The 26,928-nt window shown below is 43.3% G+C and overlaps 1 protein-coding gene across 1 annotated transcript in view; it reads right to left on the bottom strand.

Moving 5' to 3' along the window:
- The window catches only part of CUL1 (cullin 1), a 331,942-nt gene that overhangs the window by 91,403 nt on the left and 213,611 nt on the right, over positions 1–26,928 (bottom strand). Inside the window, exons 12-13 of the mRNA XM_030203694.1 lie at positions 19,112–19,160; positions 6,128–6,259 (exon numbers count right to left, since the gene is read on the bottom strand). Of these exons, the coding sequence (XP_030059554.1) occupies positions 6,128–6,259; positions 19,112–19,160 (181 nt within the window). The remainder of the gene's footprint in view (positions 1–6,127; positions 6,260–19,111; positions 19,161–26,928) is intronic.

Genomic DNA, 26,928 nt, shown 5'->3' on the forward strand with positions numbered 1-26,928 from the left:
CATTATTTGTTCTTTGCAACCTGCGTATAATGAGTTGCAGTAGTCCAGATGGCTTAATACGAGTGATTGTACCAGGTTGCGGAAGACAAATCTTGGAAAGAATGGTTTTATTCTTTTCAGCTTCCACATGGAGAAGAACATCTTTTTTGTTGTGTTGTTCGCATGAGCTTCAAGTGTAAGGTGGCGGTCGATTGTTACTCCGAGGATTTTTAAATTTTCTGAAATTGGCAAGTTTAGTTTAGGTGTGTTGATAGTAGTAAATTTTGTTGTATTGTATTGGGAGGTTAGTATGAGGCATTGAGTTTTTTCTGCGTTCAATTTCAGTCGGAATGCATCTGCCCAGGCGTTCATGATGTGTAGACTTTGGTTGATTTCATTAGAGATTTCGTTGATGTTTTGTTTAAAAGGAATAGATATCGTTACATCATCGGCATATATGTAAGGGTTAAGGTTATGGTTTGATAGAAGTTTTGCTAGTGGGGTCATCAGTAGGTTGAAAATTGTTGGTGAAAGGGGAGATCCCTGCGGTACTCCGCACTCAGGTGTCCATGCAGCAGATGTGGTTGAATTTGATGTGACTTGGTATGAGCGTGAGGTTAAGAATCCCTTGAACCAATTTAGGACATTGCCTCCGATGCCGAAATATTCAAGAATGTGTAGTAGGATTCCGTGGTCAACCATGTCGAAGGCACTTGACATGTCAAATTGTAGGAGGAGTATATTTGAGCCAGTTGCTATCCGTTGTTTAAATTTGGTCAGTAGGGTAGTTAGTACTGTTTCTGTGCTGTGATTTGAGCGGAATCCTGATTGGGCATCATGCAGTATTGAGAACTTGTCGAGATAACTTGTGAGTTGCTTGGTTACTACTCCTTCTGTTATTTTAGTTAGTAGTGGTATGGATGCAACTGGTCTGTAGTTAGTTAATTCACTAGCGTTTTTCTTTGTGTCTTTGGGTATTGGGGTGAGTAGGATTTTTCCTTTTTCCTTTGGGAACAGACCGTTTTGTAGCATGAAATTCAGGTGGTTCGTTAAGTCTGATATGAATTGATGAGGAGCTGATTTCATGAGGTTACTTGGGCAGATGTCTAATTTGCATTGGGATTTAGCGAATCTTTTAAGCGTTCTAACGATAAGGTCTTCTGACAATACTTCGAATTCGGTCCAGATCCTGTCTGCTGGGTGTATTCCGTCTTCAGGGTCTAGACAGTTCAGGAATGTTGAGTATTCGGTGGGGCTAGTGGGTATTCTAAGTCGTAGTTGTGTGATTTTCTCTTTGAAGTATTTCGCGAGGTCGTCAACCCCTGGTATTTCTTTGTTATTGTTTATGACAGGTGAAGTGTCTAGCAGCTTATTTACAAGGTGGAAGAGTTTGTGGGTGTCTTTGTAGTTTGGTCCAATCATAGTTTTGTAGTGTAGTCTTTTGGTCTGTTTTATGGTGTATTTGTATTTCCTCCGAAGTGATTTCCATGCATTCAGTGTGTGTTCATCTTTCTTTTTGTTCCATGCGCGTTCTAGTTTTCTAACTTGTGTTTTCAGTTCTTTCAGCTCTTCGGTGAACCATGGATTTGATTTTTTCCTGTGCGATGTTCTGGTTTGGATTGGGGCAATTGTGTCTAATGTTGTTGTACATATGTTATCCCATTCTAGGAGGAATTGTACAGTGTCAGTGTTTAATGGCCGTTCATTTTGGTAGACCTGTTGCCAGAATGATGTAGGGTCTATCTTTCCTCTAGTAGTGTATGTTGTTCGTTCGTTTTTGTTGACTGCGTTTCTGAGTGTTTTTCGCCAGAGGAGGGAGATATGTGCTTTATAGTGGTCTGTCCATGGTGTGGGTATCCATCTTGTGTCTGTGAGTTGGATAGTTGAATCTTGGTCAAATTTGTGTGTGATGATGTCCAGTGTGTGTCCTTTTTCATGTGTTGGTTGGGTGTTTGGAGCGTGTAGGTCCCAGAGTTTCAGGAATTCTTTACATTCTAGTGTGTTTTTTGAAGTGTCGTCTTCGAGATGTAGGTTGATGTCTCCTATAATGAAGATATTGGAGACCGAGACACATGTGTTCGAGATGAAGTCCATGAGTTGCGCTTGGGAGTCTTTCCATTTTCCTGGTGGTCTGTAGAATAAAATTGTGTTGAGGTGTCCTTGTAGGTTCGGATGATTGATTCTTGTCGAGGCTATTTCGAGTTGTGGTGAGGTGGATTCACCAGTAGTTGTGATGGTGAACTCGGATTTGTAAATTATGGCTATTCCGCCACCTCTTTTTCCTTTTCTTGTCCAGTGGTTGATTTTGTAATCTGGTGGGCATATGTTTTTGATGGCGGGGTCTGTGGGGCCGTGAAACCATGTTTCCATGATGAATAGAAGGTCTAGTTTCTCTGTGGTAGTCCAGTCTAGTATGTCTATGGAATTGCTTACCGCTGATCTTGCGTTGATGTATCCTATTCGGATTGAGCTGTATGGTTCTGTGGGGAGGTTAGATGTGTTTATTTTTATTAATTGTCTGTTTCCTCGATTGTTGGATTTGTTGTTGTTGGTTTTCTTCTCTTTCTGTTGGTGGTGTTCGTAGGTGGAAACGTTGCCTTTTGGTTGGTTATTGTTTTTTTGGTTTGGTGAGTTATTGGTAGGTTGTATATATAGTTGGTGTGTTGTGGTTGGGTTGCTGTAAAAGTTAGGGGTGGTCCATGCGTAGTGGATTATAGGAATGAGATAGATTACTATCAGTAAATTATTAGTGTTCATGTTGGGTTTATGTGGACGGTGTTCGGGAGAGTGTGGGTAGTGTTGGTGGGGTCAGTAATATTTGTGAAGGTGTTGGTTGGTGTTGGTGATATTTGTGGCATGCACTGGGAGATTTTCAATCGTGATATAAGCCTGTACACTGTTAAAGCAATTAGATGAAGTATTTAGAGCATTAGGAGAGGGTCATTCGGCATGCAGCAATTATCTAAGGTATAAAACACTTTTTGTCAATCAGCGAGAGTTCTTTAGACAAGCTATGAAGCCTATTAGCAATTGAAGCATTTAGGTAAAGCATTTAGCGTGATTATAACATTTAACAGGAGTTTTTCAGCGTGCATTAGCATAATTTCTAGATAGAGCAGTCATTTAGAGAGAGTCCATTCAGACACCCTATAAATCAATTTAGCGATTAAGCTATTAGAAGAAGCATTCAGAGTAATTTTAACATTGAAAGGGGAAAAAAAAAAAAAAAAAAGTCTATCAGCCTGCAGAAGCATAGCATCTGGATAGAGCAAACAGTTTATTTAACTAGGTATTAACAGGAGTTCGGGACTCTAAGAGTACGGCTATAGCAGCTGTGGAAAATAACCTTGGGTAGATTCAACCAGGTACTCGTATCCGGGAGGGGTGAAGGTGGTGGTGGTAGCCGTGGTGGCCCCGGGTGCCATCCACGCCGTCGTAGAGGGCCGCTGTCGGAGGTATGTGAGTGCAGCCCTTAGCCGTCTCAAATCTAATCCCGTCGCTGGCTTTTTATCTCGTCCTCCTGACGTTTTGCTCCAGCTGGTAGATGAACGGTCCAGGGTTGGTTGCGATCCTTGCCTCGATGGCCAATGCTTCTCTAGTTTTTCCAGTCTTTTCTCTTTCTCGTGCGCCCGGATTCCTCGTGGCCTGGTGTCCCGCGGTGCGCTCGAGTCAGGATGCTGCTCTGTCCCAGTTCACATCGCGCGTCGGGCAGAACCGCTGCTGCAGGTCCCACTCGGTCACTGCTCTCCTGTTTACCCTTGAGCCCCGATGGGTCAAGCGCCGCAATTTTTACACTCGGCCGCAGATCCCTCCAGCGTCCGGGGCCGCTGAGACAGCCGCGGTTCAGGACGTCGGGTCCCGGTGTCTCCGGGTCAAATTCCCTGAGTCTGCGAGTCGAGTGGCCCCGGTCTCGGTCTGGTCTCGGCCTGGTCCTGTCCGAACCTTTCCGGTTCGGTCAGGCGTGTCCGCTGGCACCTGGGTGGCCCGATGAGTCCGTCCACCACAGGTCTCGGCAGTCAGCGGGTGGGTGGGCCACGAGGTCTGGGCACCTCGTCCGGGTTCGTCGCCAGCCCCTTGAGCTCTGGGTTTTGGTCCGATCGGTCGGTCCACAGGATTCAGCGCTATTGTAGCACCCTCCCGTTCCGTTTCGGTCCGGCTGGGGTGGCCCAGGTGGTCTGTTTGCTAGGGGGCCTCGGAGCTCGTTTCGGAAGCTCCTTACATGTCGGCCATCTTTGCATGGCCAATCCAGTCAACTTTAAGGCCATCACACTAATCCACAAGATCATCCATGGAGTATCTCCAAGTTACATGGTCAATCTATTAAACCTTCCGACCAGAAACATGTCAACATCTTCACGATGATACCTTAACCTGCACCTTCCCAATTGCAAAGAACTAAAGTACAAAATCTACCATGCATCTAACTTCCCCTACCTGGGATCTCAACTCTGGAATGCTCTGCCCAGATACATTCTGTCAATTAGTGAACATCTTCCCTTTAGGAAACTACTGAAAACCCATCTATTCAAACAGGTTTACCCGAATGACCTGACATACCATAAGTAATCATGAGCAATCCATCTATTTACCAATTCAACTAATCATTAACAATGACTCAGAAAATATATCCTACGAACCTTCTTACCCCTCCATGCTCTTCCCAACTTCTCCTTTATCGCCCCACCTCCTTACCTATCCCCTTCTCTCACATCTCTTCTATTCCATTTACTCCTTGTTCATTTGTCTTATCACATACCTCCTTTGTTGATTCTTATACTACAGATTGTATTCTCTTGTTACTATGTAAGCCCCATTGAGCCTGCGATAAGCGGGAAAGCACGGGGTACAAATGTAATAAATAAATAAAAACTAGTCTGCAATGTCTCCGAATCCTTTTAATGACTCTGCCTATCCAGACAAAGGAGGAAATATATACAATAGTCTTGAATTTGGCCAGAATTGGACTAGAGCATCAATTCCTACTGACTTTGTTTCTCTCCGACTGAAGGTGGGAACTTTCATGTTTTGAGCTGTTGCTATCAAATCCAGGGCTTGAAGACCCCAACGATGAACTACTGCTACAAAGGCCTCCTCTGCTCTACTCTTTTGGATCTAATACATTTCTGCTTATCAGATCTGTCTGAAGGTTGTCCACCCCCGCAACACTGAAATGTTCAACAGATCTTCTTTCACACAGTTCAACATATGGACCTTTTCTGCAATTTGGGGACTTTTTGTTCTCCCTTACTTGACAACACTTGGTACCATTGTTACTGACAAGAACTTGTACTGCTTTGTTTTGAATTAGGGAAAGAAAATGGAGCACAGCTCAATGAACTGCACAAGTCTCCAAACAACTGACCAATCAGATTTCATTGATGATCAGCACCCTTGAGTCCAACTGTCCAAGCATTGAGCTCCCTAGCCTCTTGAGGCCAGCATACAATGCTACTATTATTTAATCTGGAGGACTTAGATACTTTCCTTGTAACAGGCTGTCCAAGTACAACCACCACTGGAGACTTCTTTAAGGAACAAATGTGAGCTCTGGCTTACGGTACCAAATCCAATGTCACCACTATCAAACCTAGTTTCTGAAGGCAATCCCAAGATGTCCTCTTGCTTTGGATAAGCAAATTCCAGACGATCCTGCAGCTTCTTTATTGTCTCCTTGGGCAGGAATTTTTTGCCTTAAGTACTGAATCAAGCTCCCAAATATTCCAATGTCTGAGATGGACCAAGTTGCTCTTGGAAAAGTTGACTACCCATCTCAATTCCTGTACAAACTGAATTACTCAACTGGTGGTAGCAACTAAAGGATCTTCTCCCGGTAAAGCCTAGTTGTCACCAGGTTAAAAAAAAAAAATCATTTTCCAATTTTTGTTCAGCATCCTTGACTTCACGGACCAAAGATACCACAGAAGACAAGGAAGCTCATTAGTTTAGTCTCCGGCAGAAGAGCATAACCTAAGTGTCTAGACTGGTCTGGTCTGGTGGGACAATAAGGAAGTTCAAAGTTTTCTGGGACAGAACAGTAACACTGAGCTCTCAAAGTTGTACTATCCTTCTACCTGCCTTCATGATCAAAATGGGATACAATGATAAATGGTGAAAACAAAAGTAGATGTAAAAGAAAAGTGCCACTAACCTTAAGTTTGGAGATCATGCTTGCCTCTGCATCATCACTAGCACTGTTCTGGTGTACCAGTCTCTTTGCCAGCATCTTTGCATAGAACTTCTGGAACACATCTTTATCTTCAATATACTTGAACACAACCATCTAGAATAAATAGTTTGCAGCATTCGGTTAAAAAAAAAAAAATGCCCAGGCTTTGCAAAGACAAATTTACAAGACCATTTATTTTAGGTGATTAATATTTGTTCTGAAGTGTTTTGAGCACCTTAAAATTAAGGGCAAGGGAGAGTAGACATGGAGACAACAACAAAAGTGATTGTTTTAACCCAGGCAGGTAAACTGCACAATAAAATTGCAACACTCAACTCTTAACTTAGTTTCCTTACTTATACTCTGCATTTTAAATAAAGACACTTGGGCAAAGCAGATTATAACAGTCCAGATACACTTCAAAACATATGAACATGGTCTAATCATGTCAACACCATATATAAAATAAAAAAAACATATTACAGTCAAATGTGACAAGAGTAGGGAAATTAGAGCCTATGAGCTAGACCTGGTCCTCCATTGCCAACAATTTGGCCTACCACCTGCCAGCAATCATACAATTAACAGTGGTCCACGATCATTCACATATGGCCTATGACTACCTCGATCTGCTGACACTGCCGTGCAGTCTTCCTTTACTGTTATTCAGTATCAACTTGAGCCAGATGATCTGCTTTTAATGACACATACTAGTATGGAATTTAAAGGGGACCTTCAGGCTCAAGTTAACAATGGCTCGCAGTAGGGAAGATGGCTGCAGTAACAGCATCAAAAGAGCAAAATGTTCACGGGCAGGTGCTCACAAGCAGTTGAGAGTTTAAAGAAATTCTGCAGGCGATAAGGAGTGGGAGCAGAGAATGTCTTACAACATGTAGCCATGGCAGCAGGTGTATGCAAGAGCTAGCAACCAGCATGCAGGGAGACCAGCTGGACATGAGAAGTATACTTCAATACATGAGAAGTTTACTTCAATTTTATATGGAGTCTGGGAAGAAGTAGTTGCGGATATGGTGTGTGAATAGAATTTAGGTCAAGGGTGAAGGTTCTTTCAAGTCAGTACATAGGGTCTGCGTGAGCAAGTATGTATGTGAGTGCATGTAGTGTGTGAGACAGGATGGGAACATAAATGACTGTATGAGTGGGGTGTAAAAAGTATTTATTTATTTATTGGTCCACTTGTATCCCACATTTTCCCAGCTTATGCGGGCTCAATGTGGCTAACAAAGTTAAAATAAAAATTACATTATACAATAGTAAAAATTGACAAGAGACGCTAACAAAATGAAAGGAGCGGATAAACTAACAAAACGGGAAAAGAACTGGGAGAGTGGTAAGATGGTGACCTAAAGTTCGTATGCCCAATGACCCTGCTGCCCTCTGAAGTTTCGTCTTCTTTACGTAAATTTCCTCTCTGCAATTGCAGTTACCTTAACCGAGAGGAAGGGGACAACAGGCGGTCAGCCGCCGATGGCCAGCTTTTTTTCCCCTGAGCAGCAAGTGCAGGACCGCTGCGCGACGAACTGCCCACAGATGAAAGGATTGGCGAGTCCTTTGATTAGCGCCAGCGGAGCGTCGACTTTCTTGGGCCTGGAAAAAAACAACTCCATCGCTCCCGAATTATTCAACCACCATGTCCAAAGGAGTGGAGGAGTGAGTTAGAGATATATGCTGAAACGGAGGACGTTTACAGCAGAACCCGAATCGGCGGAACCACTCCTAAACACCTATGAGAAATCAGCTTGGAGTTTTTGGCTCCCGTGGAGGTTACATTGAATACCATCTGGAAGGCGCTTCGGGACCTAACGGTGGCAGTAAATAATTTTGTTTCAGATATAATTTCATTAGAGAGTTACATGGACAATTCAACTGAACCCTTTGAGAGTAAAAATTGATATAACAAATAATTCTACATGAGCAAGAAGTGGTTATGATAATAGACCAGAAATTTTGAATAATAAAATGATTATTATTATAGATGATTAATAGAGATTATTGTTTTTCCCAGAGTTCTGGGTATGACTCCTAAAGTTTTCCTCAGAAATATTTCCTCAAATTATTACTTTAAAAGGAGTGAAGTCTGTGAAAACTGGGATTACTTTAATCAGTGGGATTTGAATTAGAGACTTAAATATATGTATCGTTAAATAACTTCTGGTTTTTAAAAGAGAAAGAATGTAATCAGATGCATTATTTCTCACTAATATTGGACAATAAGTATTGGCCTTGAAGAAGCGAATCACATGATCAATGTGGAATAATGAATCTGGGATAATCAGGTTAATACCACATTATTTTCCTGTTTACTGTTTAATTGATCTCCTTATTTGTTTCACTTTCCCTATTTAGTGGTCTAAGGAAGAGAATAGAATTACCTGACTGAAATAATTCTTACATATTACTTTTTCTGTATTTCCAACAAGTTGTTTTATCGCTTGTAAAAATTTAAATGGTTATAAATAAAAAATTTAAATAAATAAAACGGGAAAAAAAATAAGTGAGTTAAACAGCATTGTTGACTTCGGGGTAGGCTTTATTAAACACATAGGTTTTTAGCAGTTTTTTAAAAGTTTGATGATCTGATGTCTCTTTCTAGAATCTCGGCAAAGCATTCCAGGTTCGCGGGCTGATGAATGAGAAGGAAGAGGCGTAGATTGTGACTAGGTCTGTGACTGTGTAAGTATGGATAGGTGCGAGTGCATGTGAATGGATTATGTTGTCCGCCGGTCCCTCATCCAAGGTCTGGTCTAGGTCAGCCCTACTTAACTTCCTCAGACGCACTGCCAACTGGACGGGTCAGCCACGCTCTGGTCTTTACTTAACTCTTTATTTAGCTTCAGTCCTTACTGCCAGTATTGCTGCTCTTTCTATCCACAAATGCACACCAACGGCAAGACTTCTTATAAATGAAAGTTTATTTGAGCAATCCATAGCAGTACTGCTTACAGCTTCACAGTGGGACTTCTTTCTCACCTCAGTCCTGCACACAGCTGGAGGTAACTTTACTGTGCCTTTACTTTTCAGACACTTGTTTTCAAACTCGCAGCAGTTAATGTGCTTCTACACCTTTACAACATCAGTATATTCCTTCACATGGTCACAGTTCATCAAACAAACAAATCTCTTTCATTTCTTCTACTCCTGTGCTTAATCTCTGCAACACCCCTTTCCTATTCTCTGAGGCAAATTACCTGGCACATCTTTCCCACAGGGTTTTTCCCCATTGCCTCAATCTTCTTTCTCCAGTCTTCCACAACTGGCTCAGCGTGGCTGCCAGGAAACCTCTCACTGCATTCTCCTTAGTTTGAGCCAGAGCTGTAATCTCCATACCTTCCTCCTCCAGCTCCTCAGCTACCTCCATTTTATCATAATCCCCAGTCCCCTCCTCCCCTGGCTCTCCCACCTGTTCCTCATCACTTTCATCAGAAATCATTTCCCAATCCCCGCCTCCCAGCTCGTGTGACTTGCCTAGGAAGAGAGGGTTCCTGGAACTAGTAGTTCCTCCTCCTCTTCAATACTCGAGCTGGTCTCTCAGCCACTAGGGGGCAAACCCTCGGTGTACTGGGAACTTGATACTGAAACTTTTTCTGTAACCTCCTACCTGCTTGAGCCCCTGTTCCCGTATTCTTTTGGTCCAACTTTTCCCTGCCCCCCTTACATTATACAGTCAGACCCGGGCATAAACCGACGAAGTACAGCACTTACTGGCTTGAAGCAAGATCTTAATGACGGAATCTGAATAGCCCTTCTTCCTCAGCTGAGCCCTCTCAAGGGCCAGGCTGTAAGACTAAAGGGGGAGGGATCCTCCATGACCACCAAGCCCTGACGGAAAAGACCTCACTCCTGAGGAAGACACACAGACTGTCCGTCCAGGAGCCTGAGAAGATCCGCATGCCACGGATGCCTCAGCCAGTCCAGGGCCACCAAGATCACCCTGCCCAGATGGGCCGTCACTCTTCTCAGAATTTGGTCAAGAGGTATACAGCAAGCCCCCCTCCGGCCATGGTTGCAGCAGGGCATCCAGACCCAAGGAGTCCTGCTCCCTGCAACGGCTGAAGAACTGGGGAACCTTTGCATTGGCCTTCATGGCCATGAGGTCCAGGCATGGGAGACCCCAACAACTCACCACAAGCTGGAACGCCCCTGCCGACAGCTCCCACTTGCCAGGGTCCAGAGCGTGGCAACTGAGAAAACTCGGCCTCCACTTTGACAGCCCCTGCGATGTGCACGGCCAAGAGGCAAGGCAGATGCCGCCCTGCCAAGGCCATCAACATACTGGACACCAGGGCCAGTTGACTGCTGCGAGTCCCCCCTTGTCGTTGATAAAGGCGACTGCCATTTGCATTGTCCGGGAAAACCCAAACCCTGTAAATTAGCCTATATAGGCAAAATGAAGAGAAAGCTTAATACCAGGATTATAGAACATAGAAGCGCTTTGAAAAATAAATCATTAGAAAAACCATTAGTACAGCATTCATTAACCTTAGGACACAAGTTTGAAGATTACAAATTCTGTGTGATCTATGTACACAAGAATAAATGGAGAGGAGGGCCGGTAGACATACATTTGTTACGAAAAGAGCAGGAGTTCATTTATAATTTAAATACCCTCCACCCACATGGTTTGAATGCTGATACAGACCTGTCTGTTTTTTTATGACTGTTTTATGATCTTTTTATGACCATTTTTATGGCTTTTTTTATGACTTCTTCTGTGTTTGTTTCTTTATATTTTTTATGTTTTTTTAAACCGTTATGTTACAATATGTTACTATGTATCATCAAACATTTGTTGCCACTATTATATTCAAATAGGCATCTAAGACATCCACCATACACCAAAAGTTTTCAATTAATTAAAAAAATGTTTTATATATATGGATAAATCTCTATAGGTTTTTATATGTACATGTATGTCAATTATTTCTTGGGTCAGAGATATTTATTTATTTCACAATTTTTTTAAGTTTTTTTCATACTCATTTTTTCATAATTTATTATTTTTTATTTTTTCTTGAGCAACAACACAATAATTTTTTCTTATTATTAATATTTTTTCTATTATTTTATTGATGTCACTGTTTGGCATCTAGAATTACATAATATTTTTCCTAATTTATTTGTTTCTATTTTGCCACAATTAATAATATTTATATTTTTATTATGGTTAGATTTAATCTGCCCTCCATACATTATATTCACTTTTTTTTATTATCAATATTTTTTCATTGTTTTCATTTTTTTATTTTGACCACTTTTTTTTATTATTGTCATCTCTAGAATAGTGCCTTTATGTAGTTGTTTTAGACCCATTTTTTCAATTACTGCACAATATTCCATTGATGTCACTATCTGGCATTCAGAATTACATAATTGTATATTTTTCGCGATATTTTATTAGTGGCGTTTTTGACCTTTGACCTATTTTTTCATTTCCTCCAGTTTTAATTGATCGAAGTTCTCTAATTACATATCTCATCCCACGGGCTCCCAGAGTGAGGATGAGTCATATAATTAGGATGTTATCGTTTATTTGCTTTAGATGCTCGTTTTTATTAGTAGCATTTTTGCCCTATGACCTTTCTAGTTCCGTTTCGCCGGATCTTAACCCCTCTTTTTCTGGTAAGATTTAACGAGTTGAAAGGATGACAGTAAAGAATATATTTAGGCCTAAATATAATTTTCCATTAGACTAGTGGATTTGCTGGCAATTTTTTGATATACGATGATTATGATAACTATGACGTCATCAGTTTTATTATTATATTTTAGTGTATTTTTTTATCGTTTGTTATTCATTCATCTCTTTAGGTTGCCGAACCGTAATTATTGAATAACACATGGTATTATTGCACCTTTTGGGGTTTTTTTTGTCTGAGCTACGATCCTTGACCTTTGAACCCCCGTTTTCCTTTAAAGCTTCCTGTGTTTGTCGTCATATTTTTTTCAGCAATTTCGGAGATATGAGACTGTAGTACTGACTCCAAGTAAGTAGTTTCTAAGTTGTGGCACTATGGTTGTTGTTTTAGGAAGCTTGGTATCTGTTTAAGCACTTGTAAGTTTCTGGTTTAATGCCTCTATGGACTACAAGCACAAGACGTTTTAAGAGGAACATAAAATGATATTACCAGTTATTCTAATAAGAGTAATACAAAATGATGGTACCAGTTATTCCAACATGAGGCTATATTATTATTATTTTTATAAAATCACTTTTGTTTCATTAGGTCAGCGTTATGGCATTATGGTAGTTGTTTTAGGAAGTTTGGTATCTGTTTAAGTACTTGTAGGTTTCTGGTTTATGCCTCTATGGACCACAAGCACAAGATGTTTTAAGAGGAACACAAAATGATGTTACCAGTCATTCCAACATGAGTCCGCATTTTTATTGTTTTTTCAGGTCAGTAGTTTATGTTTTGGCATCTCTGATCCAGCTGTTTTCTTCAGATTAAAGTGACCTTCTTTATATGTGAGTCAAAAATTTTTTTTTCAACAATTACTATATATATTTTTAGGATTTTTTATTTGTTCACATGTTTATGTCCTATATTTTGATTTTTTCAGTTATAAGCAGGACATTTCATATTTGTCCTTACATTTGATAGCGAAGGACTATCGTATAGGTGGGTGCCTTTGTCTATGGTGGTTTATACATGTTTTGTTATATATGGGTCTTTTTTATATATGATTTTTTATATATGAGTCATTATAATTGAGATACATTTTTTTATATATGAGCTATTATAATTTAGATATATATTTTATATATGAGACATTATAATTGCGATACATTTTTTTATATATGAGTTATTATAATTTAGATATATTTTTATATATGAGACATTATGATTTTGATATATTTTTTATATATGAGTCATTATATTATTTATATTTATCAGTCATGTTTTTTACAGATTTCATTATAGGGCATAGCTGTTCTGTATGTTTTGCCAACGATTTGTAGATGGGATTCTGGTGTATACCTTATTTGTGTGCTTCTTTATTATAAATAAGCTTTTTTATCAATAATTGTTTTATACAAATTATTCCCTTATAAATAATATTTTTACATAAGTTTAGTTTTATGGATATATATGTCATGTATATATGTGGTTGATAATATAACATATATATGTTTTTTATTATTTTTTTATTATTTTCTTATAGCCCCTGAAGCAGCCCTGTTGGGCGAAACACGGCCTGTGTCGGGCTGTTTGTGTGTATACATATTTTGCAATTTGTTTTCCATTAATAAATTATTTTTGCTTGTTAACGATCTGCTCTGTTCATTTTCCATCTTGGAGTTTGCAGACCGTCTGCTTTTGTGCTTTCTTGGACCCTGCAACAGTAGGGCAAAGAACTACAGAGTCTTCCAAACTGCTCAGAACTCCAGCTGATTGATGGGCCAATGAACCTCCCTCGGAGAGCAAGAGCCATGAGCTAGGTGACCCCTGTAATGGGCTCCCCAGCCCGACAAGTTGGCGTCTGTGGTCACTACCTCCCAATGCAGAATTGGAAAGGGCATGCCCTGACTCAACGACCGAGAGCAGAGCCACCACCACATGCTCTATCTGGCAGCCAATGTCCAAGCAAGCCAGATGCTGTAGTCCTTCGACACCGGAGAACAACAGCTGTGCAGAGACCGCTGCAGCGGACGCATGTGCACCCTTCCCAAGGCACCACCTCCATGGCTGCTGTCATGGAGCCCAGGACTTGCATATAATCCCAGGCCTGAGGCCGGGAAACCAAGAGGAATGACTGCACCTGGCCCACCAACTTCGCATGCCGTCCCTCTAGAAGAAAGACTCAAGCACGTTGGGTATCGAAGAAGACGCCCAAGTACTTCAGGCCTTGCAACAGGGTCAGGCAGCTTTTGTCGAAATTGATCACCCACCTCAATGACTGCAGAAGGCGGACCACCATGGAAGTCGCCTCCAAGCTGTCCTGATAAGACGATGCCCGAATCAGCCAGTCATCCAGGTATAGGTGAACCCAGATTCCCTGCTTCTGAAGAAAAGCCGCCATCACAACCATGACCTTGGAAAAGGTCCTCAGAGCCATGACCAGGTTGAATGGGAGGGACCAAAATTGGAAGTGAATGCCCAACAAAGCAAAATGAAGAAATTGCTGATGGAGGCCCCAAATAAGGATATAGAGGTACACCTACTTGTCACTGAGAGAGGTGAGAAACTCCTCCTCTTGCACCGAAGCAATTACATACCGAAGGGTCTCCATACGAAAATGCGCCTCCCGAAGGCATTTGTTGACGCTTTTGAGGTCCAGGATGGGTCGCACAGCGCCCTCCTTCTTGGGAACCACGAAATAGATGGAGTACCATCCCAGCCTGCGCTTGGCGGCAGGGACGAGCACAATAGCCCGAAGGGTCAGCAAAGACTACCATGAACCTGATCTGTGCCCCGCAAACAGCCCCTCGACAGGGAGACTAAGATCGACCAGGTGGGAGAATTCCAACTTGTATCCTTCACGCAGAATGTCCAACACCCACTTGTCCATGGTGAGGGTGGTCCACACGTCCTGGAATGCCTGAAGGCGTCTTCCAATCGGCCCGGACAAGTGAGCCAGCACGCATTCGTTGTGACTGACGGGAACCAGAAACCGCCCGCCCCGACTTCTCTGAACTCTTACTGCTCTCACGAAAGGAAGACTGTCGGGACTGGAACCGAAGTTGTTGGCCAAAGGCTGGGTGACCCAGCCTATACTTCTTGCTATCTCGAAAATGAGCATTAGGGGGATCCAAATGACGACCGGGAGCCCGAGGTTTGTCCTCTGGCAGCCTCTGAGGTCTAGACTTCCCTAGTTCCTTAACCAGATTGCTAAGGTCCTCACTAAACAGTAATTTCCCCCAAAATGGCAACTTGACAAGACGGGTCTTAGAGGTGGCATCCGCCGACCAAACCCATAGCCACAGCTGGCACCTCGCAGTGACTGCCAACGACATGACCTTGGATGAAGCCCACAGCATATCATACACCGCATCCACCAGATAAGTGAGGCCTGCCTCCATCCTGGCCGCCCTAGAACTACTTCGGGCCCCAGACCTTTGGTGCCATTGCAAACAACCACGGGCAACAAAGGACCTACAAAGAGCCGCCTGCAGACCCAAAGCGGCCACCTCGAAGGCCTGTTTCAGGGCCTGCTCCAACTTCTTGTCCTGAAGGTCCTTCAAGGTTATCCCGCCTTCAACCGGCAAAGTGGTCTTCTTGGTAAACGCCATCACCAACGAATCCACCTTAGGAAAGACCAACTTTTCTTTCTCTTCCGGCAACAAAGGGTAGAGACACCACCAGAGAAGAGACAGAGGCGATGCAGAAAACACAAAAACTCTAGGCGAGAGACAAGAAAGGGACCCAGCACCACCAGGTTTGTCTGTACAACACAAATCCTCACTCAACTGGGAGCCAGTTAATCAACTGGGCCAGGAGCTAAGTCCTCAGGTCCAGAAACAGAGGAAGTCTGTCCATCCACCTGCTGTACGTAGAAGATACTGAGGAACTGGTCTGCTAGCATGTGGCTATGTAGTGGTGCTCAGTTCTGTACTCTGTATCTCCACCTGCTGGTTGATGGACATGACTACCCACTCGTCCTGGAACACTCATTTACCTCAGCTTTGCCAATTTGATTATCACGCTTAGGGTTAGACTCCTTGGGATATTCTGCCGTACATGTAGGTGTGTGTTTGTATATGGTTCTGCTATGTTGTCTTATTTACCCCTGTTTACAAAGTCATGCTAGCAGCGGCCGCGCAGCAATGCCGACACAGCCCATTCAAAGTGAATGGGCTGTGTCAGCATTACTGCACCAGCAGCCACTAGCGTGGCTTTGTAAACAAGGGGGTTAATGTTTAATTTCTTATCCCTTTTCCTGTCCTATTGATTTTGTAGTTCAATTTTCTTTTGATTACTATTGTAAATCGCTCAGAAGGGTCCCGATGATGCAGTATATCAAATTATAATAAACTTTTTTTTTTTTTTTTTTAGTCTCAATCCAATTTTTCCTTTATCATAATGCATCATCATTTCTTATATTTTGGGATTTTTAGAACAAAAGATATACATTTTATTAGCTCTAAAGGATCTGTCCAGCTTGTACCCTGACTTATTTTATTTCCTAATGAGAGCAGGTAGAAGAATTTTTTTAAATGTTTAACTTCAGAAAGTCAGAGCTAAAAAGGAAGAACTTAATTATGGTTTTAACTGTTCAATGAATTATCTAGCATTTTAAAAAAAAACTTTTTTTGCTACTGTTTTAGCAGTGTACTTTCTAAAGTTGGACATCTGTTTGGTACACAACATAAAATACAAAACTCATATACTGTCAATACTGAAAGCTCTAGATGTTCTACTTTTTCTTTTTAAAAACTGTAAATTAAGTCCTCTACTGAACTCAATTCACATATTTAGAGAATTACCAGGTTTTCAACAGTTTATGCAACTCAAATAATTACATTAAATTCTCGATAAAGGTGGAACAGTTCCATAAATTGGGAGTAACTGCTTTAAACATTTTTTTACAACTGAATGCTAACTAGGGCTGCACAATTATCACGTTAATAATGCAAGCAATCCATTAAAATTTAAACCTGCATTAAAAATTTTAATGCAACTACCGAGTTGCTGTCGCAGAAGCCCCAGCTGTCTCAGCTGCACTCCTTCCAGTATTACAAAAGTAAGTCACGCTAACCTGCTTTCACTTCCTGCAGCTGCAACCTTAGGAGTACAGCTCTGTCACCCGCAACACCACCACTGAATCCTCAAAAGATGCTGTGAGGAGGAAGGAAGAGTTTTTGTAAGGGTACTGCCACATACAGCTCAATACCCTCCTACTACTCTCTGGAATAAGGATAGCTTAAGAAAGCCAGTTGCAGACAACTAGGCACCCAAAGAAAGGAGAAGGTGGTTCTGGAAAAATCCTGGTTATCCACAGCAATGGGGAAGAAAAGCAGTAATCTTTGCTTTCCTTTTGTTGGCAGATATGGAAGGGCATAATGGGGTTAAGGCCTCTCCATTATGAGTGATTATGCCTGGGATCTGCTAACTGTTTCAGCCCTAGGCCTGTTAGAGGGGCCTAACAGAAAACATAAAAGAGGTGCTTTGGGGTGCTGGGTAGTTAGTTGTGCTAGCACCAGTGTTTTCTGTTGAAATAAGACTGTTTGGGGGGGGGGGGGGGGGGAGAAAGAATTTTTCAGGACTCTCCCTCATGCATAAAGACTGAACCTAATCTATTTGCCTGTATAAAACTTTATTGCAGCAACAGGAAGAGGCATTAAGTTTAAGCAAAAGAAGGACAACTGTTTTCCAAGCAGTAATAGGAACTGCCACAAAGGAGCACATTTGCATAAAGATCCACCAGGTCCTCAGTTGGATCTATTTTTCTTTTCTTTTCAGGACAATATATGGCAAATGAAACAAACCTAAATATTGCAAAAGGATACAGGCAGCCACCAAGTGGTGTATTTATTCTTTTTGAGTTGTAATGCTTGAACTATACGCTTTTATTTCACCCTATATTCAAAGTGGGCTCAAAAGACTGAACCTGAAGAGTGAAAACTGCCTATACCGTTGCCTTCTCTACTTACTTCTTAATGTGGAGAGTTCTTCTTACTTCTGTAACCTCCTGCTGGGGAGGTGCTACATCATAACATCCACTACCAAACCTCAATGATGCTGCTGCCACGTTTCCCCATTTGAGAGGAGAGACAGGAGCATACTGCAGCTCTCTCCCCATCTCCAATTTAGTCTCTGCTGTCTCCCCATCAGTCACCCGGAGCAGTTGTGATCCTCAGCTGGACCGGGAGTGATCTCCAGCACATGGCAGCGATTACTTCCAGGTTCACGGATGTCTCTTACTTCCGCCTGCATTTAGTTTCAGCTGCTGCAGCATCTCACATCCTGGAGCATTCCAGAGCAGCTGAAACTAAATGCAGGCAGAAGCAAGAGGCAGCCACGAACCCAGAAGTGCTTGCAGCCACATGCTGTAGAGCACTCAGGATCCAGCTGAAGATCAGAGCTGCTCCAGGCCGGTGATGTTGAGGCTAAACCGGGGGGGGGGGGGGGGGGGGGGGGGGGAGATTGGGAAAGGATAGAGGCTGCACTATTTGGGGGAGGGGTGAACGGGAGAGAAGGAAAAGCTACATTATGGGGGGTTGACAGAAGCAAAGGCTGTACTGTTGTGTGGGGTAAAAGGAAGAGAGAAGGGGTAGCAATTTCTAATGTGTTTGTGCTGTGAACGGTATATGAAATGCAGGAATGTTTTGGAAATCTTTGCTTTCATCTGACCTTGGCCAGTAACTGGATGCTGGTTTTCAAAACCCTGCATTTCAGCCAATGCAATAAATCACGTGATTAATATTTTTAATCGATGTGCTGCTCTAATGCTGGCCTAATGGATGAAACAGAAGTTGTGCTAAATGTTTAAGAATAGAGAACATCATAATTGAATCAGAACAAATAACATGGGCTCATTCCATGAAGTATCTTAAAAGAGAAACAGAATTTTGAAATTCATTCTAGTTAACACTGGTAACCAATGCAAATAGAGTAAAACTGGAGTCATCTCAAATCTTCTGTTACACAAAATAATCGTTACTGCTGTAATTTGTATAAGCTGTGAATGACAGTTGTTTCTTTGTGATGTCCATATACAAGATATTATGATAATCCAATTTAAAGATAAAGCATGAAAAATATTTTGTAAATCATCAATACAGAAGCGCAAGCATATCTGATAAATAAAATGTAATTTAGTGTGAGTGGAAGCAATAACTTGGCAAACTTCAGATTTCACCACTAAAATCCGAGTCCAACCAAACACACATTTTTGAACAGCTGAAAGTATTATACAGAAATGTGACAATTTAATAGAATTTTAAAGAAACTGATCATGAAATGTGATTATAAAAAGTAAATTATGCTCTTAATGGTATCTTACCACTTGGTTAAGTGTATCTTCTAACTCTGCTTCTTCTGGATTCTTTGAACTAGAGTCAAAAATTATAATATATTTAAGTTCAACAGGAACAGCAACACTGAGAAAGCACAACATATACATAACAGCTTCTGCCTATCTCACATATAAAATAGCAAATGTAATTACATGAAAATAAGTGGCCAATAGTTGAGATTTTTCTTTTTTTAAGTAGGGCACAAATAGGTCTTTTTTCAGGCAAATACCGACATATCTGTGTGTGTGTGACAGCAAAGATCAGCCAAACATAGATTTTATTCAGTAATGTCAGAAAACAAACCTGTCTTTTCATATAACTGACAAGTAATGCCAAGAGACTGGGCCTGTTCCAGTCTTACTTACCAGCAAACTACTGCTGACTCAATAGCCCAATACTTAATAAAACACTAGACACCCATTTAGAGAAGAGTTTTATATACACAGATCACCTAAACTGGAAATACAAACAAGCAACTATTTTTGGGGTGGTATAAGGACACATGCAGGAGCATAATCGAACAGGGCCGGCCATATATATGGGCAGCCATCTCCAAGGCCGGCACCAGAAAGCGGCATTCCCGACCGTATTATCGAAACAAGATGGCCGGCCATCTTTCGTTTCGATAATACGGTTGGGGCCGGCCAAATCTCAACATTTGGGTTGGCGTTAGAGATCGCTGCCATTGGTTTCCTGCCGATAATGGAAACTAAAGGCGGCCATCTCAAACCCGGCCAAATGCAAGGCATTTGGTCGTGGGAGGAGCCAGCATTTATAGTGCAGTGGTCCCCCTCGCATGCCAGGACACCAACCGGGCACCCTAGGGGGCACTGCAGTGGACTTCAGAAATTGCTCCCAGATCCACAGCTCCCTTCCCTTGTGTGCTGAGCCCCCCAAAAACCCCCAAACCCACTCCCCAGAACTGTACACCACTACCATAGCCCTTATGGGTGAAGGGGGGCACCTACATGTGGGTATAGTGGGTTTCGGGTGGGTTTTGAAGAGCTCACATTTATCACCACAACTGTAACAGGTGGTGGGGAGGTGGGTCTGGGTCCGCCTGCCTGAAGTCCACTGCAACACCCACTAAAACTGCTCCAGGGACCTGCATACTGCTGTCATGGAGCTGGGTATGACATTTGAGGCTGGCATAGAGGCTGGCACAAAAATGTAAAAAAAAATTTTTTGGGTGGGAGGGGGGTTGGTGACCACTGAAGGAGTAAGGGGAGGTGATCCCCGATTCCCTCCGGTAGTCATCTGGACAGCTGGGGCACTTTTTTTGAAGCTTGGTCCTAAAAATAAATGGACCAAGTGAAGCCGGCCAAGTGCTCGTCAGAGCCAGCCATCTTTTTTCCATTATCGGCGAAGCCGGCCATCTCATAACCACGCCCCCATCCCGCCTTCAGTACCCTGCCAAAATGCCCCCTTTAACTTCTGCCAGCCCTGCGACGGAAAGCAGTTGAAGGCGGCCAAAATCAGCTTTCGATTATACCGATTTGGCCGGGTTTATGAGATGGCCGGCCATCTCCCGATTTGTGTCAGAAGATGGCTGGCCTTCTCGTTCGAAAATAAGCAGGATAGGTACTTACATGTCTTTATAAAACAGCATCACAAAATCTGTCACAATTATTACTAGAAAACACCCATGTATTCTGCCCAAACCATGCATGTGAACATGCCTATGTATGGGCTGCATATGGGCCTTTTTTTGTCCCCATGTTGACTTTTTATTGTGGTACCTGTGAGGTAATTTTATAAGAAGCCTTTTACACATGTGGGAAAGAGTTTATAAAATTACCACTTTAATTTATTTTTGTCAAACAGGTGGTTGAGTCCTATGACATGCCATTCAGCTAGAAATAAAACTACAGATTTGAAAACTGGGTTTTAGCCATCAGAGATAATTTCATATTTTTTTCTTAAAGAAACATGCCCAAGGGAGCAACAAAAGGGTTCATAAAGCAGCACTTTATTTAAGTTGAAATTTAGTCAAACCCGTTAATTTCCTTGGCGTTAGATCAGTCTGAAAGGGATTGTGTTCCCTTTCCTACCAGCAGATGGAGGCAGAGCTGAAACCGGGATTTAGATTGGTGCTCTGATGGAACTTTCCAGTATGCCACTGCCAAAACAGCATAAGGTCCTGTGAGCCATCCTAAAGCCCTATGTGCCACTGCAGCATAATTAACTTCCATAACTAAACTCTACCCTAAACTATACACTTAGTTAGAGAAAAGTAGAAAGCCTAGGGAGTCCCCAAGTTGCAGTCTTCCAGGGTAGATCCCAGACTTATGTGGCTGGACTAAAGGAAAAGAAATTAAAAAGTGTAAAAAAATTTACCTTCCTTAGCTTCCCAACCATACCAATCTGAACAAGTGGAATATACCTAAGCAGAATCTTATTGGGAGGGGGAAGACAAGGACCCCTTGATCCCCGCCCTGTCAAAGGAGGGAAGTCTCTGGCTAGAATGTCAAATCTGTACTGCTTCACAAAGGAGTGAAAAGACCATCAAGTGACCACCTTGCAATGTGTGACCATCTCTGGAAAAGGGCAACTAAAATCACCAGAAACAAACAAAAAAAAGATGTTTTAATTCATTCTATTACAGCAAACCATTTGTAATACAATCCAACCCCATCTTTTAATGAGAAAAAAAATTAAGTTCAAACGTGAAACTTTTTCAGAGAGCTTATAAACCCATGACATGAAAATCAGCCAGTCTCAAAGACAATCACATATCTTTGGGTGAAACTGTTCAGGCCTTGGCCCATGAAGATGCCTCGATCCAGCACACTATTGTTGCCTTGGAAGCTACTAGACCCTTGTGCAGCCCATGGAACAGTACAAACAAATGGTTCGAGTCACAGAAAAATGAAGATACATACCTGTAGCAGGTATTCTCCGAGGACAGCAGGCTCAATATTCATATATGTGGGTCGTCGTTCGCGATGGCCCAGGAGACGGAAGAAACTTCAAAGCTCAAAAACGTTCCCGAATGTTACGCCGGGCGACTGCTTCCCGCCCGCGACATGAACGTGCATTGATTAGTTAATAAAAAGCAAACATTATAAAAGGAACAACTCCAACAGGAAGGAGGGAGGGTTGTAAGAATATTAAGCCTGCTGTCCTTGGAGAATACCTGCTACAGGTATGTATCTTCATTTTCTCAGAGTACAAGAAGCTCAAACTCTTACATGTGGGGTATCTCTAGCCGTCCAGGCTCACTCAAAACAAAAAACATTGGACAATTGGGCCTCGCAACGGCGAGGACGTTAACAGAGATTGACCTACAAATAAATCCAACTAGGTGAGAGTGCGGCCTGGAACAAAACAGAAATGGGCCTAGAAGGGTGGAGTTGGATTCTAAACCCCGAACAGATTCTGGAGCACCGACTGCCCAAACCGAATGTCGCGTCGGGTATCCTGCTGAAGGCAGTAGTGAGATGTGAATGTGTGGACTGATGACCACGTTGCAGCCTTGCAAATCTCTTCAATAGAAGCTGACTAAGTGAGACACTGACACAGCCTCGAATTCACTACCAAGCCACCTCCTCCTCTTCACCCTTTAACCCATTCCCTCAACCAACCAACCCAGACCTCCTTCTCCTCTTTTCCTGATATCACTGAGGAGGAAACCGCCCACCTTCTTTCCTCCTCAAAATGCACCACCTGTTCCTCTGATCCCATCCCCACCAACTTACTAAACAACATCTCTCCTACTGTCACCCCTCCCATCTGTCATATCCTCAACCTCTCTCTCTCCACTGCAACTGTCCTTGACACCTTCAAGCATGCTGTAGTCACACCACTTCTCAAAAAAACATCACTAGACCCTACTTGTCCTTCCAACTACCGCCCCATCTCCCTCCTACCCTTCCTCTCCAAGATACTTGAACGCGCCGTTCACAGCCGCTGCCTTGATTTTTCTCTCCTCTCATGCCATCCTCGATTCGCTTCAATCCGGTTTTCGCCCTTTACACTCGACAGAAATGGCACTCACTAAAGTCTGTAATGACCTGTTCCTTGCCAAATCCAAAGGTCACTACTCCATCCTCATCCTCCTCAACCTATCCGCCGCTTTTGACACTGTCAATCATAATTTACTTCTTGCTGCACTATCCTCATTTGGGTTCCAGGGTTCTGTCCTCTCCTGGTTCTCCTCTTATCTCTCCCACCGTACCTTCAGAGTACATTCTCATGGATCTTCCTCCACCCCCATCCCGCTCTCTGTTGGAGTTCCTCAGGGATCTGTCCTTGGACCTCTTCTTTTTTCAATCTACACCTCTTCCCTGGGCTGCTGATCTCATCTCATGGTTTCCAATACCATCTTTATGCCGACGACATCCAGCTTTACCTCTCCACACCAGAAATCACTGCAGAAACCCAGGCCAAAGTATCAGCCTGCTTATCTGATATTGCTGCCTGGATGTCCAACCGCCACCTGAAACTGAACATGGCCAAGACCGAGCTCATTGTCTTTCCACCCAAACCCACTTCTCCTCTCACTTCACTCTCTATTTCAGTCGACAACACCCTCATCCTCCCCATCTCATCTGCCCGCAAACTTGGAGTCATCTTCGACTCCTCCCTCTCCTTCTCTGCGCATATCCAGCAGACAGCCAAGACCTGTCGCTTCTCTCTATATAACATCAGCAAAATTCGCCCCTTCCTCTCCGAGACCACCACGCGAACTCTCATCCACTCTCATCACCTCTCACCTTGACTACTGCAACCCACTCCTCACTGGCCTCCCTCCTAACCATCTATCCCCCTCTTCAATCCATTCAGAACTCTGCTGCCCGTCTTATCTTCCGCCTAGACCGATATGCTCATATCACCCCTCTCCTCAAGTCACTTCACTGGCTTCCGATCAGGTACCGCATACAGTTCTTCTGCTACTAACCTACAAATGCACTCAATCTGCAGCCCCTCATTACCTCTCTACCCTCCTCTCCCCTTACGCTCCTACCCGTAACCTCCGCTCACACGACAAATCCCTCCTCTCAGTACCCTTCTCCACCACTCCAGGCTCCGCCCTTTCTGCCTCGCCTCACCCTATGCTTGGAATAAACTCCCTGAGCCCATACGCCAAGCCCCCTCCCTGCCCATCTTTAAATCCTTGCTCAAAGCCCACCTCTTCAATGTCGCTTTCAGCACCTAACCATTGTACCTCTATCCAGGAAATCTAGCCTGCCCCAAATTTGATTGACTGCACTTTTTTGTCCTTTAGATTGTAAGCTCCTTTGAGCAGGGACTGTCCTTCTTTGTGATTGTACAGCGCTGGTAGCGCTTTAGAAATGTTAAATAGTAGTAGTAGTAGTAGTAGCCATGGCTCCGACGTTATGACCCGTGTCATGGCCTTCTAGAGTTAGCCCGGCTTGGGTGTAAGTGAAGGAAATACAATCTGCTAGCCAATTAGAGATGGTGCGTTTACCGATGGCAACTCCCCTCCTGTTGGGATCAAAAGATATAAACAACTGGGCAGACTGTAGATAGGGCTTTGTCTGCTCCACGTAAAAGGCCAATGCTCTCTTGCAGTCCAAGGTGTGCAACTTGTCTTTACCAAGGCGAGTATGAGGACGGGGAAAAAATGTTGGCAACACAATTGACTGGTTCAGAAGGAACTCCGACACTACCTTCAGCAAGAACTTAGGGTGAGTGCGGAGGACTACTCTGTTATGATGAAATTTAATATAAGGTGCATGGACTACCAAGGCTTGGAAGCTCACTGACTCTACGAGCTGAAGTAACAGCCACAAAGAAAATGACCTTCCAGGTCAAGTACTTCAGATGGCAGGAATTCAGTGGCTCAAAAGGAGCATGCATCAGCTGGGTGAGAACGTTGAGATCCCATGACACTGGTGGAGGTTTGACAGGGGGCTTTGACAAAAGCAAACCTCTCATGAAGCGAACAACTAAAGGCTGTCCAGAGATAGGCCTACCTTCTACACGTTGATGGTAAGCACTAATTGCACTAAGCTGAACTCTTACGGAGTTAGTCTTAAGACCAGACTCTGCTAAGTGTAGAAGGTATTCAAGCAGGGTCCGTGAAGGACAAGAAAAAGGATCTAGGGCCTTGCTGTCACACCAGACGGCAAACCTCCTCCATTTAATAGAATAACACTTTTTCGTGGCATCTTTCTTGGAAGCAAGACTCGGAAGACACCCTCCGAAAGGCCTAAAGAGGCAACTTCTAAGTTCTCAACATCCAGGCCGTGAAAGCCAGAGACTGGAGGTTGGGATGTAGAAGCGACCCCTCATTCTGAGTGATGAGGGTCAGAAAACACTCCAATCTCCACAGTTCTTCAGAGGACAATTCCAGAAGAAGAGGAAACCAGATCTGACGGAGCCAGAAAGGTGCAATCAGAAGCATGGTTCCGTGGTCTTGTCTGAGTTTCAGCAGAGTTCTACTAGAGGTATGGGAGGATACGCATACAGAAGGCCTGTTCCCCAATATAGGAGAAAGGCATCCGACGCTAGTCTGTCGTGGGCCTGAAGCCTAGAACAGAATTGAGGGACCTTTTGATTGATCTGAGTGGCAAAAAGATCCACCAAGGGGGTGCCCCACCCTCGTAAGATCTTGCGGACAACGTCCATGTTCAGTGACCACTCGTGAGGTTGCATTATCCTGCTCAGTCTGTCGGCCAGACTGTTGTTTACACCTGCCAGATACGTGGCCTGGAGAAACATGCCGTGGTGATAAGCCCAAAGCCACATCCTGACGGCTTCCTGACACAGAGGGTGAGATCCGGTGCCCCCTGCTTGTTGGTGTAATACATAGCAACCTGATTGTCTGTATGAATGAGAATAATTTGATTGGACAGCCAATCTCTGAAAGCCTTGAGAGCATTCCAGATCAATCGCAATTCCAGAAAGTTGATCTGAAAATCCTTCTCCTGAAAGGACCAAACTCCATGAGTGTGAAGTCCATCTACATGAGCTCCCCATCCTAGGAGGGATGCATTCATCGTCAACACTTTTTGTGGCTGAGGAATTTGGAATGGACGTCCCAAGGTCATACTGAATCGAATGGTCCACCACTGAAGGGAACTGCAAAAGTCGGTGGAGAGATGGATCACATCCTCTAGATCCCCTGTGGCCTGGCACCACTGGGAAGCTGATCTCATATGTAGGCGTGCCATGGGAGTCACATGAACTGTGGAGGCCATGTGCCCTAAAAGTCTCAACATCTGCCGAGCTGTGATCTGTTGAGACGCCCGAGCCAAGGACACTAGGGCCAGAAGATTGTTTGCCTTTGCCTGGAGAAGATAGGCTCGAGACGTCCGTGTATCTAACAGAGCTCCAATGAACTCCAATTTCTGCACTGGTACAAGATGGGACTTGGGATAATTTATTACAAACCCCAGTAGCTCCAGCAGTTGAATAGTCATCTGCATGGACCGTAGAGTCCCTGCTTCCGAAATGTTCTTCACCAGCCAATCGTCGAGATAATGGAACACATGCACTCCCAGTCTGCGTAGCGATGCTGCGACAACCGCTAAGCACTTTGTGAAGACCCTGGGCACAGATGCTAGGCCAAAGGGCAGTCACAGTACTGAAAGTGCTGAGTTCCCAGCCAAAATCAAAGGTACTTCCTGTGAGTTGGAAGCATCGAGATGTGAGTATAAGCATCCTTTAAGTCCAGAGAGCATAGCCAATCGTTTTCCTGAATCATGGGAAGAAGGGTACCCAGGGAAAACATCTTGAACTTTTCTCAGACTAGGAATTTGTTCAGGGCCCTTAGGTCTAGGATGGGACACATCCCCCCATTTTCTTTTGCACAAGGAAGTACCTGGAATAGAATCCC

The sequence above is a fragment of the Microcaecilia unicolor genome, chromosome 1 (genome assembly GCF_901765095.1).
Source record: "Microcaecilia unicolor chromosome 1, aMicUni1.1, whole genome shotgun sequence".
NCBI classification, from domain to species: domain Eukaryota; kingdom Metazoa; phylum Chordata; class Amphibia; order Gymnophiona; family Siphonopidae; genus Microcaecilia; species Microcaecilia unicolor.